Raw genomic sequence first — 13,020 nt, forward strand, 5'->3', positions numbered from 1 at the left:
TTTCTACTGAGCAGTCTGGGTTCTTCATGCAAATCAACTGTTAATAACACACAGTATAAGCATATTCTCCTGTTCTGTAGGTTGACTCTGTTTTGTAGGCTGTTTTCTTAGCAGTGGAGAGCCTTTAAGTTTTATTTAGTCCTATTTTTCTATTTTCTCTTGTGAAAAAGGAAAGATGTGATCTCATTTCTGAAAGCTCTATGTTCTGATGTCTTGAAATGGTCCAACTATATTCTATTCTAGCGGTATCATAGTTACAAGCTATGTTTTCATTTTTAACTTTTATGTAACAATGGAGTGATAGAGATCTGACTTCATTCTTCTGCTTGTGAAGACTCAGTTTTTAGAACCACTGATTGAAAAGTCCATCTTTTCTCCAACTCACATCCTTTGCACCATTTTGAAAGTCAGTTGCTGCAGATACACAACTTGATTTCTGATATTCTGCTCCACTGTCTATGTGCTTTTCTTTTTGTCAACACTGTGGTAGATATTTCTAAACAACATAGCTTTCAAGCTGTGGTGTGGCTACTGCTCACTGAACTTAACTAGTTTTACACTAAAAAGGAAGCAATTAAAGCGAAAACTTGCATTTCGGATACAGGAGTAGGGAGTTGTCTCGAGGGCAAGATACCATCCAACAAAGGCCCTAGATTTCAAACAAACACACAAAACAAGAAACTTCATTGGAGAGGAGAAAGACCAAACTAACTATACCACCAAAGGTATTCTCTTCTCCAAAACAACCATTTAGGAAAAATTTCCCCAAAGTTCAGCCACTACAGTTTTCAGAGACCTTTACAGGTATGGTAAAAGGGTCAGACTACACTTTGACCTGGCAGGAGAATTTGGCAGCATCAGCATCAGTGCTGCTTTTACAAGCATTCAAAATGCAAAAGGGATGCGGGCTGGAACGTTTGAAATGAGGCTCCAGAAAGCTGCAAAGGATACAAAACTGTGACAAAATATAATTCTCCACAAGGTCTTCAGAGGATGTTAGAAGAAGCTGTTAGCTGAAGTGTAAGTCACAATGGATAACTCAGGATGCTGGACATTCCAGGACTGTTGGATATCTGCCAAGGAAGTCAGGGAGTGAAGCAGGGTCCAGGGAAGGCTACATGTATTCAGATGTTTGACAGAGTGGCTAGGTACGCTGTTTGCCCTGTTGGATTTTTGGTTTTCCTTAGTTGGGTCTTCCTTTATATCCTCCTATCCATTCATTTTTTTAGTAGGAATGCCTACTTTGTGACATTGAATGTTGGGAGAATATAACTTACTTGTTTGCATTTTTTCCAGAGTGCTCAGTTAAGAGATGGTTTTGAGTACAAGAGGAGATGTTTGCCTCTGAGTGGTATTGATCCTGCCTTTTAGGACTATGGGGATTTTGAAGCTAGACTGAACATGTTTAAAATTATGAACTCTCCATGAGCCCATAGACGCAATAGGTGGGATGTAGTGATTTTAAAATGATGTGGTTCTTAGTGTAGTGATGAGGCCTTGTGGGCTTTCCCCACCTGCTTTAGCATGCCTAGTGTTGTCCTTGTACAGCTCATGTTTAGGTAGTCATGTTAGTGGCTGTAGCTTCTGACATTCCTAGGATGCACATCTCTCCGTCTGTCTGTCTGTCTGTCTGTCTGTCTGTCTGTCTGTCTGTCTCTCTCTCTCTCTCTCTCCCTCCTCTTTTCTCTCCTGCTGCTCCTGTCTCTGGAGGCATTTCTCCCCCTTCTACCCTTTTTATGATCCTTTTCTCTAATAAAAAAAATCTTCTTGAACTCTGTCGCATGGTGTCTTTCTCTCATGTGCTGCTTTCCTTAAATTACAACACTATGTAATAGTTTACTTAAGTTTCTCATTTATTGTATGTCTTTACTTATTAGAATATAAGTTTACTACATTGATTTGTCTACTTATTACATATTCGAGGGATGGTACATACACTGCAGAACACATGTCAGAGCACAATACTCACGAGTCTGTTCTTGCCTTCTCCTATGTGGTCCCAAGTATCAAACTTATCTCATCAGACTTGGCTACAAGCACTCTTAACTTCTGAGTCAACTAGCTGACCCTTTAAGCTAATATTTTTCTCTTTTGCTCTCATGATTGTTTCAAGTGCTTACAATGGGAACTTGTAAGCACTAGGTGCTCAGTGAAAGGGTTTGAAGAAACGAGCAATGATTACACTACATACTGGAACTTTCATTTTGCTCACCTGCTTATCACTGAGCCAGGAACTTTTTGAAGACAGAGACATTTGCTTTGTGACTATTTACAGCATCTTAATACATTTCCCCCAAAACAATGGATATGTAATAAATATTTGTTAAGTACAAAGACTCATTTCTCACCTCATCATCCCAGAGCTCTGAGGATATGAAATTATAGCATGTAAATCCAGAAGATTCATTATAAACTGTAACAGCGTCTTAGAGCTCCAAAGTTGGAGTCTAGTACAGACCAATATGGTAAGATCTCTTATTCAGGCTTTATTCACAAGAATTCAGGGTCAGGATAATGGCACAATAGGCAAAGGCATTTGCTATCAAGCATGACAGATTGAGTTTGATCCTCGGAATTCACACTGTGGAAAGGAGGGAACTAATTCCTACAAGTTTTCATCTGACCTCCACGTGCACATTGTGATGTATGCACATGCATAGAAGTATTAATAAATTTTAAAAAGACTAAAGAAGACACTATAGTTTATTTGATAGTTTTCTACCACCTGGGATTGTATTTGAGATATTTAATGTAGTCAATGAGAGAGCCATAGACCCTGAATGATGCACAATGCTTTATTTAACCTCTCTTTTTGTTTCCTTTCTCAGAGCTCTTCCTGCCATGATGCAGTGGGTCCGCACCCAGAAGCCAGGAGAGAGTGGCATCAATATTGTCACTGCCGATTTTGTAGAACTTGGTGATTTTATCAGCACTGTCATAAAACTGAACTATGTCTTTGATGAAGGAGAAGCCAACACTTGATATTACTCTTTGGAGCGTCCATGAGTAAGATAGAGAAGCCTCATTGTATTAGACATATTATCAACACACCCTCTGATTTTTCCTATTCCACCGAGTCTCTGAAGGAATTAGGAGTGGCAGTGAATAGGAAAAGAGGGTAATCATGTCTTCAGTGATTGTAACCATATCCCGCATTACTATAAATATGTCATTTCCCATTTGGTGAGAAAACTCTACTTCTAGTGTTAGGAATAGAAAAGAACAGTGAATTTTGCTTTTCAGAATTTATGTCTGTGATATGTAACTCATGAGTGTTCTCTTGATTGCATTTTCTAATTTCAATCTCGGGCTTCTATACTATCCATAGTGTTCTATCCTTTCTGCTCCCCCTCTTTTGCTCGCTCTTTCTAATTAGATGCTATGTGGGTCTCAAAACAATTGAATGCCCGACATAATGTATATTACATTGTTGTACTGAAATGTGTTTGTTTTGTGAGACTTGATAAAATATTCCATAGTCATCTACAATTGGGTGATCATAGCTAATTCTTGCTCATAGAAAATACCCATCAAATCACTTTCCCCACATCAGTAATATTGGCAGTCATTAGTGACTTTTGTGTTCTAATGAAACAATGGTGTTTCAGAACATTTCTGTGTGAGACAGCTATGACTATTGCACACAAAGATCTTTGGAAAGACTGTGAGCATCAACTCCATATTTTAAAAGGAAGAATGCTATATACAGAGATAGCTACTATCTTAATTCAGTAGTTTAAATAATAATGCCATGCAAATGTCAAGCTACAATTGTGTGGCAATCTGAAGAAAACTTTTAAATCTATAAAAATTCTCTTCATAATTTTAATTTTCCAAAAAAAATCAAAAAGAGTGATCATGAGACTCTTCTATAAAATTGGAATTCCAATTGCATAATTATAAAACTCATATTACAAAAAAATTTAAGAATCTTTATTCATGTTTATGACTTAGAAAGAAGAAAAAGAAGGAATGCCAAGGGAGTTAGAATAATGCTTTTGAGACTATATCCACAATCTCTAAAGTTCCTTTACAAATTCTTCAGTTAGCATTCTGGGTTCCATCCTGACCCAGGCAAGAAGGCCAAGGAGCTGAAGTCTCATACAAAGTTTCTGTGGCATCACTTTTAGTAATCCAGGCAAAACAATGTTAACACACTTTTAAATGTTGGATCCTCTTGTGTCTTTGTAGTATTTGAAAGCTCCAAAAACAATCTTCAAAGAGCATAATTCCCCTCTCCCTAAATTTCAGAGGAATAATGTGAGGGATTATTAAAATTCCAGACCATTGCAGAAGTTCCTAAAATAATGAATTATTTTATGTTCATACATAGAAATAATCAAACCTCAATCGTTTCCTGGTACAATGCGTTTCCACAAATATCAGACTCCTGGAGAAATAAAAGCACGGCCTTGGCTTTTAACTAATAAAAATGAAGGATATATGAGTTAATCCCTGTGACCTAGATAAGGAGTTGATTTAAAGTTTACATCTCAATATTATAAATAACCAAGAATTGACTTAGAGAGTAGATATTCTTTACTAGTAAACAGCACTTTCTAACAACTACAGAGAGTGAATAGAAATTGTCTATACTGAATAGAATGTTCATGAAAAATGTGGTCTCCTTTTAAATAAGCAGCATGCCTATGCATGCAGCAGATATGTTTATAATTCCAGTTGTGTGTGTGTATTTTGACACACATACTCTGGTTTAGGCAAGCTGATACTGATACATACAAATACTCACAGATTATATGAAAACATAGGATAATTGTCTTCAAATAAAAAAACACTGATATTAGTAAATAATTCCCAGAGCCAGGCCTCATAATACATGTCCATAACCCCAGAACTTGACAAGTAGGAGAATCAAGACATTGTTAAGATTAGCCTGTGCAATCCTTTGTGCTCAACGCTAACCAATAAAAAAATCCCTTAGTAATGTAAGAGAAATGTTACAAAACATTTGAAAATGCAGTAGTTCATCATAAAAATATTTTGATAAAAACATTACAGCTTGGGACTTAATGTTCACAAAGTATACTTTCCTTCCTCATTGATCTATCCTTTGTAAGTCTATTATCTGTCTATTTTACTTGATCTTGTGCAGATGAATCAGAACTCTCTTTAATCAATTAATGATACTATGCCCCATAAAATTGCTTTTGGAATCAATTTGCTTTCTGACTACTCAATTTTGATGCCTCATGAGAATCTATAACCAACCACAGTTGCGATGACACAATTATTTAACTTACAATATGACAAAAAAGAGATTCTCAATCTGTTAACAAAAAATGAATGCAATGTAGAAGTACTGTATCATGTTTTCTTGGATTTGGATATTTCCTTACAGTGTTTGCACATAGTCAACTTTGTGATATTTGCTATGTGGGTACTGGGAAGAATAAACGTATTGAAGCACTAGAATGAAATTTCTTAACTAGGACAGAGGGGTTTTGTCTGTTTTGTGGGTGTTGCCTTTAATGGTGTCCACATAGAACTTTGTTAGAGAGGAGGTACTTTGAATCTAAACTTACAATTTCCATGTGGATATATAGTTAGTTCCTAGGTAGTAGGCACTGAGATAAATGGACATGCCTTAACTTCTAAAAAAGAACTTAGATATAAATAAACCATGAGAGAAATCACTACAAGAGATTTCTGGAAAGAGAGAATGGCGATAAGGTACCTTTGACTGTCTTCTGGTCACTGGCCCTGCTGTGGAACACACTCATGGAGCAAACTGTTGCCCTTTCATAAAAAAAATGATGATATGCAATCCAGTCAGACCCTTAGCTCTGTTTTGTCTTTCCAGAGACCATGGAGCATAAGGGTTACACACAGACATCAAGTGTAGCTATGTCTTGATGTATTTTATGTTTTACTGGCACTTTAAGACACTATGTTACAAGTCCTACAAATCCAAAAAAAAAAAAACTAAAATCTAAGTTTTACTCAACCCATGACAGTAAATCCAAAGAATGAGTGCAATGAGGGAAAATACTCAATAAAATCATTTTTGCATTTGTTTTCCTTTCAGTTACTCTGAAGGACCAACATAGCAAATACTTCTGCCATTACCATTTCTGTCTCCTTATTACACAGTCAAGTGAGCACAGAGAATGAGGAGGCATCCTTTCAAAGCATTAGGAGATTCTATATGGTAACCTCAATGTTCACTTTCGGCCATATTAGAAAACTCGCATTTCACAGAACACCTCCTAGCAGAGAATGTATCAGAGCATAAAATATTTTGCAAGAAGACACACACCCACACACACACACACACTTGAAGTTACACTCAACCAGCCAAATTGATTTTATTGCCATTTTAACTCTCGAAATCAATATTTCCTGTTATCAGGCTTGAATATAGATCAAGTGTTTGAATATTTAAGAAGAGAAAAATCATTATAAAACCAATAAAAATGAGACCATTAGAAACTAGACTGACCTGGCAGTAGTGCTCTATTTATACTGTCAATCAACCTCAAGGTACATGATCTAATGCAAATTTGAATACAAATGTTTGAACACATAAACATCTTCACTCAAAGCTGTTTGAGTCCTCTAAATTTCTGAGGTGTTTTTTGGCAGTGCTACCTGACCAGGTAACTACCTGTTAGAATCACAGACTCGAGAGTTGGAAGTCTCAGGAAATGCATGTCTTTGTTAGTGTTTAGTTCTGCTGTTTTACAAATACTTAGTGACACAATCTCCTAACTTGTCTTTGGTTTGTCAACCAAAGAGGAGATAAATAGGTCAAGTGCTCGCATCCTGAACAGCTAAGAGATAATAACACACAGTGTCTGTCCCTCATGAGATACTAAATAAGATCTCTAGAGAATTTTATTTTGCTATATTTTAGTCTTTTTCACTAGTTTTCAGTGACACCATGGTGTGAATGCTCCATTTGCCATAACTTATTGGTGACTCCTGTGTAATGTACAGTTTAAAATAATGTTCCAAATTGTTTTACCAATGATGATATAAAATATTCTGTAGAATTTGTTCAAAAAAGTATTAAGTAAAAATTGTGTAATTTTTTATTTTACTTGTGATACAATTTTGTAGTTGTTAGTTCTAAGCATACATTTGTATGAGTCAAAATTGTCAGTGATAAGTGTAATTACATTGTATCTTCTTAAAAATCAAACTTATCCTAAAGAAAAAGGGCACATCATGACTAGCCTTAACTCCTTGTCATTTTTGCTTTGTTTTGTTTTAGCTCGGTTGAATTGCTGCAGTTTGGATTTAACTTATTAGCAAAATTCCTATTTCTTCTGAAGATGTCACTTAAGCAATCTTATGAAGTATATGCTTTAGAAAGTTGCTGAGTTATCACAACCCTACTGTCCAGCTTTGTCATCAGTTATGCTTTTTGAAAGTATCAAATATCATTTAGTTTATATACTACAAGACTAAATTCACATTTATTTCCATCCGATTCAGAACCAGCGCCAAAATTCCAACACAGTATTTTGTAAGAGTAGGTCATTTCTACTTTAATGATAAAGTCTCCAAGGAAAACCATCTCTAACCCACTGATTTTGAAGTTCTGGTCATGAAATAACACGGACTGCCTTAGATCTATGAGAATCACAGACATTCCATTCACATGAGGAAACTTCCAACCAGTCTACAAAGGTAGTCATATTGGTAGCAAAACTGTAATCTATTTTAAGCTTAGACTCTGTTTATGAACATTGTTTCCTAATTTCTTTCATTCTTGGTGTTTCTTTTTAATGATTACATTTGCCAGTTAAAATGCAGAACAGCATTGAAATTCAAATCTCAAATAAGTAATAAGTTATTGGTTTCCTACATAGTTCATTAGAAATGCTTACACTAATGTTCTTATTTACCCGAGGTTCAATTTTAAATGAGTATGTTCTGCATTACTTCCTTTACTCTGGCATCACTACACATAATGCCTCCACATCTTTTTCAGCTGGCTTGCTGTGAGCTCTGAGATCACTCTTCCATACCACAACTCATATAATCTGTAGTTTTGGTTCTTTCATGAAGAAAATATTAATTCACACTAAGTCTGTGGATGTGTTTCAATAACCATCCCCAAAGTCATTTGAAACATCAAACGTGTATCTTCACTAGATGAATGATACCAAATTCAATTTTTTCCTCTAATGGCATGCTGGAGGACTAGACTCTACCTATTATTTATGGAAATAGTATTCCCCAGTTATTGAGACAACAAAAAAACATGGCACACATCAAAACGTCACTTGGAAAGTTGAACAGCCTTCTAACTCAAGACCAGAGCTTCTTCTAAGACTCGATGTGTTTTCCTTTAAACACAAGTCAAATGAACCCATCATCCCACTCCCTATCATTAACACCTTAAAATTACATTATGAATTACAGGTAGTAATCTCTGTAGAAGATTTAATGAAAGGAACTCTTCAGTGAGGGAGAAAAGAATCCAAAGTAAATACAGTCTAGTCCTGAGGCCTCCTTCCCATGTTGGAGGATGATGCTGGGCAGTAGGTGGGGACAGAAAGACTTCCCGGGGTAAAGTCCATGCCAGAGACAGTTGCTGAAGCAGATTGTATTGAACAGCTAGTTTTCATGAACTGAAACTGGAAACCTGTGAATATAAGATGTGAGATCTAGTGTGGTTCTGAAATCAGCTTTCAAAGACAAGAACCATGCTGAAATTATTAAATAATGCCCAGTGTTTCCAGCACAGCGTCCTTCATACTCTGCACATGGATGGAGTTCTAGAAGATTCATGATAGCTACCTCCTTTCTTGATATTCCTATAAGCAAAATAGGAAAACTAAATCCCATAATATGTTTCCATCTTGGCTGACTGTACATATTTGTGTTGATTTGCTTCATTTCTGGTGGGAGAGAATGTGTAGAGCTGCTGTTTCTGTCACGAACCCCAGGAATTTGCCAGAGGGAGTCAGAACTGTGCCTTCTCTTTTTAGGATCTGTTCACTAATACTTTAGTATATGTGCTATTGTGAAAATCCATGCCTATAGTCTGTATAGAAGATGTGATTTTTTTATATATAAAATTGTGTTCTTAATGTAAAAAAAAGTTCATTTGTAGCTAGTGAAATTGCTTAATAAAGTCCTGGTACCAGTTATGTTTACTTGTTTCCCCATCCATGCTTTGTTATAAGCAACCAAATGGAACTCTTCAGTTAAATATTATTAAAAACATCTTCAAAAACAAAAAATAAAACCAAAGCATCATCACATTAGGATTTCCATTACAAAGAAAAATGTTCCTGTACCAATAAAGGAAAAGCATTGCACACTTTTATTATGTTAAAGGTATGTCTTAATGTTGACTGTAGTTATCTTTTGATACTATCCCTTGGATGGTAAATATCAACACAATATATTAATATAACTTATTGATGTTACAAAACATCTCAAACTAAAAACTGAAGGTGAGGGAAATAACCTGACGAACTCCCACTGTATATAATGTATGAGACATTTGTTTGGGAAATGGAGCTGCCTTTGTGTTTAACCAAATACTCCTCATTATTGGGAGGTTCAAGTCATGCTTTACTAAAAAATCTAAATTCTATAGTAGTACCATAAAGGCTTCTAACAAACAAATACAGTTGAAAATTAACTCTATAAATCCACTGGTTTTAGTTTGATTTCTATGGCTGTGAATAGCACCACCACCAGAAGCAACTTGAAGAAAGAGGTCACTTTACCTTATAACTCCCAGATCACAATCTATCACTGAATGAAGTCAGGGAAGGAACTCAATAGAGGAACCTAGAGACAGGAATTGAAGTCAAAGCTGAAACCATGGAGAAAGGGTATATAACAGCTCTCTCTCCATGGCTTTCTCAGCTTGCTATTTTTATATCACCTAGAAGCCTGACCAAAGACTTCATCTCATATAGTGAGATGGGCGTTCCCATGTCAATCATTAATCAAGGAAATGCCCTACATATATACAAACCAATCTGAATGAGACATTTTCTTGTGTTTGTTTGTTTATTTGTTTATTTGTTTCTGTGTTGTAGTTGTTATATTTCAGACAAGGTCTCACTACATATGGGTTGCTTGTCTGGAAGTCACTATGAAGACCAGGTTAGCCTAAAAGTCACAGAGATCAACCTGTCTCTGCCTCCCAAGGGGCTGGGGTTAAAGGCATGCACCACGACACCTGACTCTACAGCCAGGTTCTTAATGTTTCTCTTCTCAGATAACTCTAGTTTATGTCAACTTAACCAAAGCCACCTGGGACAGCACCTAAGACTGGATGTTATATACGTTGTAGGTTCATGACATCAGAAGATATTTATATATAAAGCTGTGATGATCTCCAAATTTAGGAAATACCTGTGTTCTACAAATAGTCTTTGATCACACGATTGCAGCTATGCTTCCTTGGCAGAACATTTCAATAGCTTTGTTCAACAAATATTTATCCTACTACATGACAGACTCCCACTAAGCAAAGCAAAATATTTCTAAAATGTTCCTTAGAGAACTTGATAAAGTGTGTGTTTTATAGATTCTCATAAGATCTAACGAGTACATGATTTTGCTCCCCAAACAAGCAAATAAACATGCTCAAGGACCTTTTTCAAATATTATTTCTAGAGAGTAAAATGTTCAAACATAGGCATCTTGTCCTAAGAACCAGGAAAGAAGCTACCTTTCTTAATTCCTAATTCTTATTATTCATTTTCAAAATAAATGTGATAGGAATAAGTTAGTTATGGCAGCAGTAAGTAAGAACAGCTCCTGGTTACAAACTCAGCTTTATCTGTATCTGTCTGCTATTCCAGCCTCCTGAAGGGCCATTCCGGTTTTACTGTCTCAGACTGAGCTGATTTTAACCTGTTCTGTTTCCAAGTGAGACAAATCAACTCAAATTAATTTAAGCTAGAGAGAGTGAGGGGTTGCTTTTCAAACTAATTGGAACTAAAAAGAGAGGTCATTTTCTCTGCACCTGCAGCTGAAGCCTCAAATACTATCATGGAGACTTGCATTTTTCTTCCTGGCAGCCTTTGTCTCTAGCCTGGCTGTATCAAGGTAAAATCCTTTCATACTGAATCATCATGAACAGCGAAACTCCCCTCTAATAGTTTCATCTTAAAAAGAGAATGGAGTAGCGTTAGTCTCACTGAGGCCCAAATCTAAATCTCTTAAGCTTGTACAGTGTATAAAAACAGTCAGCCTGGCATAGCTGCAAATTCCAGTGCCTGCAGTTCTATCATCATAGATTCAGGCATTCTTGGGTTAAAACACTTACAGAATAAAAATATTTGAAAAAAAAGGTACATCTAGGCAGACTTGTTTTCCTTCTCATTGTTCTCTAAACAGTTATAAGACTTATTGGTGTCGAGTTTACATTATATTAGGTATAGGGCAGAGACGGTGTAAGAGAGAACAATCCCCACCCCTGAAGTCAGCACAGGACCTATTAAGATATCAAATTTTCAGCACAAGGGAGATTTGTTACTCCAGAGGGGCAAGTGGGTTGGGGATGGGGCTTAAAGGGAAGGCAGCAAGCAGGTGTTTTTTGTTTTTTGTTTGTTTGTTTGTTTGTTTGTTTTGCAGGAGTGGGTTTTTTGTTTTGTTTTGTTTTCTAATGAGAGAAGATGGTATTTCTTTGTTTTTTATTGAAATAATTTTTTTTCATTTATTTTACTTACCAACCAGTTTTTCCTCCTTCCACTCTTCCCATACCCTCTCCTTTCCCATCCTCCCCCTCCCCACCCACTCCTCCTCCATCTCCATTAGGAAAGGAACAGGCCTCCTGTGGGCTTGCACAAAGAATGCCACCTAGGTCCTTTCCTTGTACCACGGGGCCAGGTAATCCAGGAAAGGGAATAGGTTAGCAAAAATCAGCCAAGCACCAGGAAGAGATCCTGCTCTCACTGTTAGAAGTTTTATTAAGAGACCAAGCTACAGGATTGTCACACACGTGCAGAGGGCCTATATCGGTCCCATGAAGGCTCTCTGACTGTTGGTCCAGCTCCTGGGACTCAGGTCAGCTGTCTCTATAGGTTCTCTATCATAACTCCCCTGACTGGTACAATCTCTCCTCCATTTCTTGCAGAAGACTCGGCGCAGCGCTTGTCTGCCTCTGCTTCCATCCATTATTGGATAGAGTATCTCTGATGGCAATTATAAAAGTCACCAGCCTGCTTACAGTAGATAGCCAGTTCAAGAACCCTCTCTCCTATAGGTAGGAGTCTTAGTTGAGGTCATCCTTGGGGGTGCCTGGCTGTTTCCCTGGCACCAGGTTTCTCCCTAACCCCCAAAGGGACCTGTCTGTCAAGACATCTCTTTTCTTACTCTCCCCATACTACCCCCAACCTGCCTCATGCTCCCAACCTGCCCAACCAGCTCCCTCTAGTTCCCATCCCTCTGTCCTCAAAAAGCCCTCACCCCAGTTTACCCAGGAGAACTTTTCTACTTCCCTTCCCAGGGAAATCCGATGAGACAAATGGCAGCCCACAGAGTGGGAAAAGATTGGCATCAACCCTACATCTGACAGAGGGCTGATCTCTAAAATATATAAAGAACTCAAGAAACTAGACATCAAAATACCAAATAATCCCATTTAAAATGGGCTACAGATCTAAACATGGAATTCTCAACAGAACAATCTCAAAGGACCCCAAAACACTTAAAGTATTGTTCAGCATATCAAGTTGAGGCAGGACCAAGCCCCTCCCTGCACTGTATCTAGGCTGAGGCTCAGGAATAGGCTCCAAAAAGTTAGTTCAAGCACTATGAATAAATCTTAGTCTCACTGCCAGTGGCTCTGCAGACAGCCCAAGCCACAGAATTATCATCCACAATCAGAGGGCCTAGTTGAGCAGATGGGGGTTGGGTGGGGGTAGTAGGGAGAACAGGAAGAGGGGCAGAGGGGGAACTATAGTTGGTATGTAAGATTTAAAAAATTAAAGTAAATAAAAAAATTTTTAAAATTTCTCAGCATCCTTAGTCATCAGGGAAATGAAAATCAAAATGACTCTGAGATACCACCTTATACCT

General features: G+C 37.3%; 1 protein-coding gene across 1 annotated transcript in view; it reads left to right on the forward strand.

Moving 5' to 3' along the window:
- Window positions 1-9,122, forward strand: part of Plcxd3 (phosphatidylinositol specific phospholipase C X domain containing 3) — a 146,943-nt gene extending 137,821 nt beyond the window's left edge. The window contains exon 3 of the mRNA XM_005086508.4: window positions 2,829-9,122. Within this exon, the coding sequence (XP_005086565.1) occupies window positions 2,829-2,982 (154 nt within the window). The 3' untranslated portion in view covers window positions 2,983-9,122. The remainder of the gene's footprint in view (window positions 1-2,828) is intronic.
- Window positions 9,123-13,020: the final 3,898 nt, after the last annotated feature.

Source organism: Mesocricetus auratus, unplaced genomic scaffold (genome assembly GCF_017639785.1).
Source record: "Mesocricetus auratus isolate SY011 unplaced genomic scaffold, BCM_Maur_2.0 Super-Scaffold_100015, whole genome shotgun sequence".
NCBI classification, from domain to species: domain Eukaryota; kingdom Metazoa; phylum Chordata; class Mammalia; order Rodentia; family Cricetidae; genus Mesocricetus; species Mesocricetus auratus.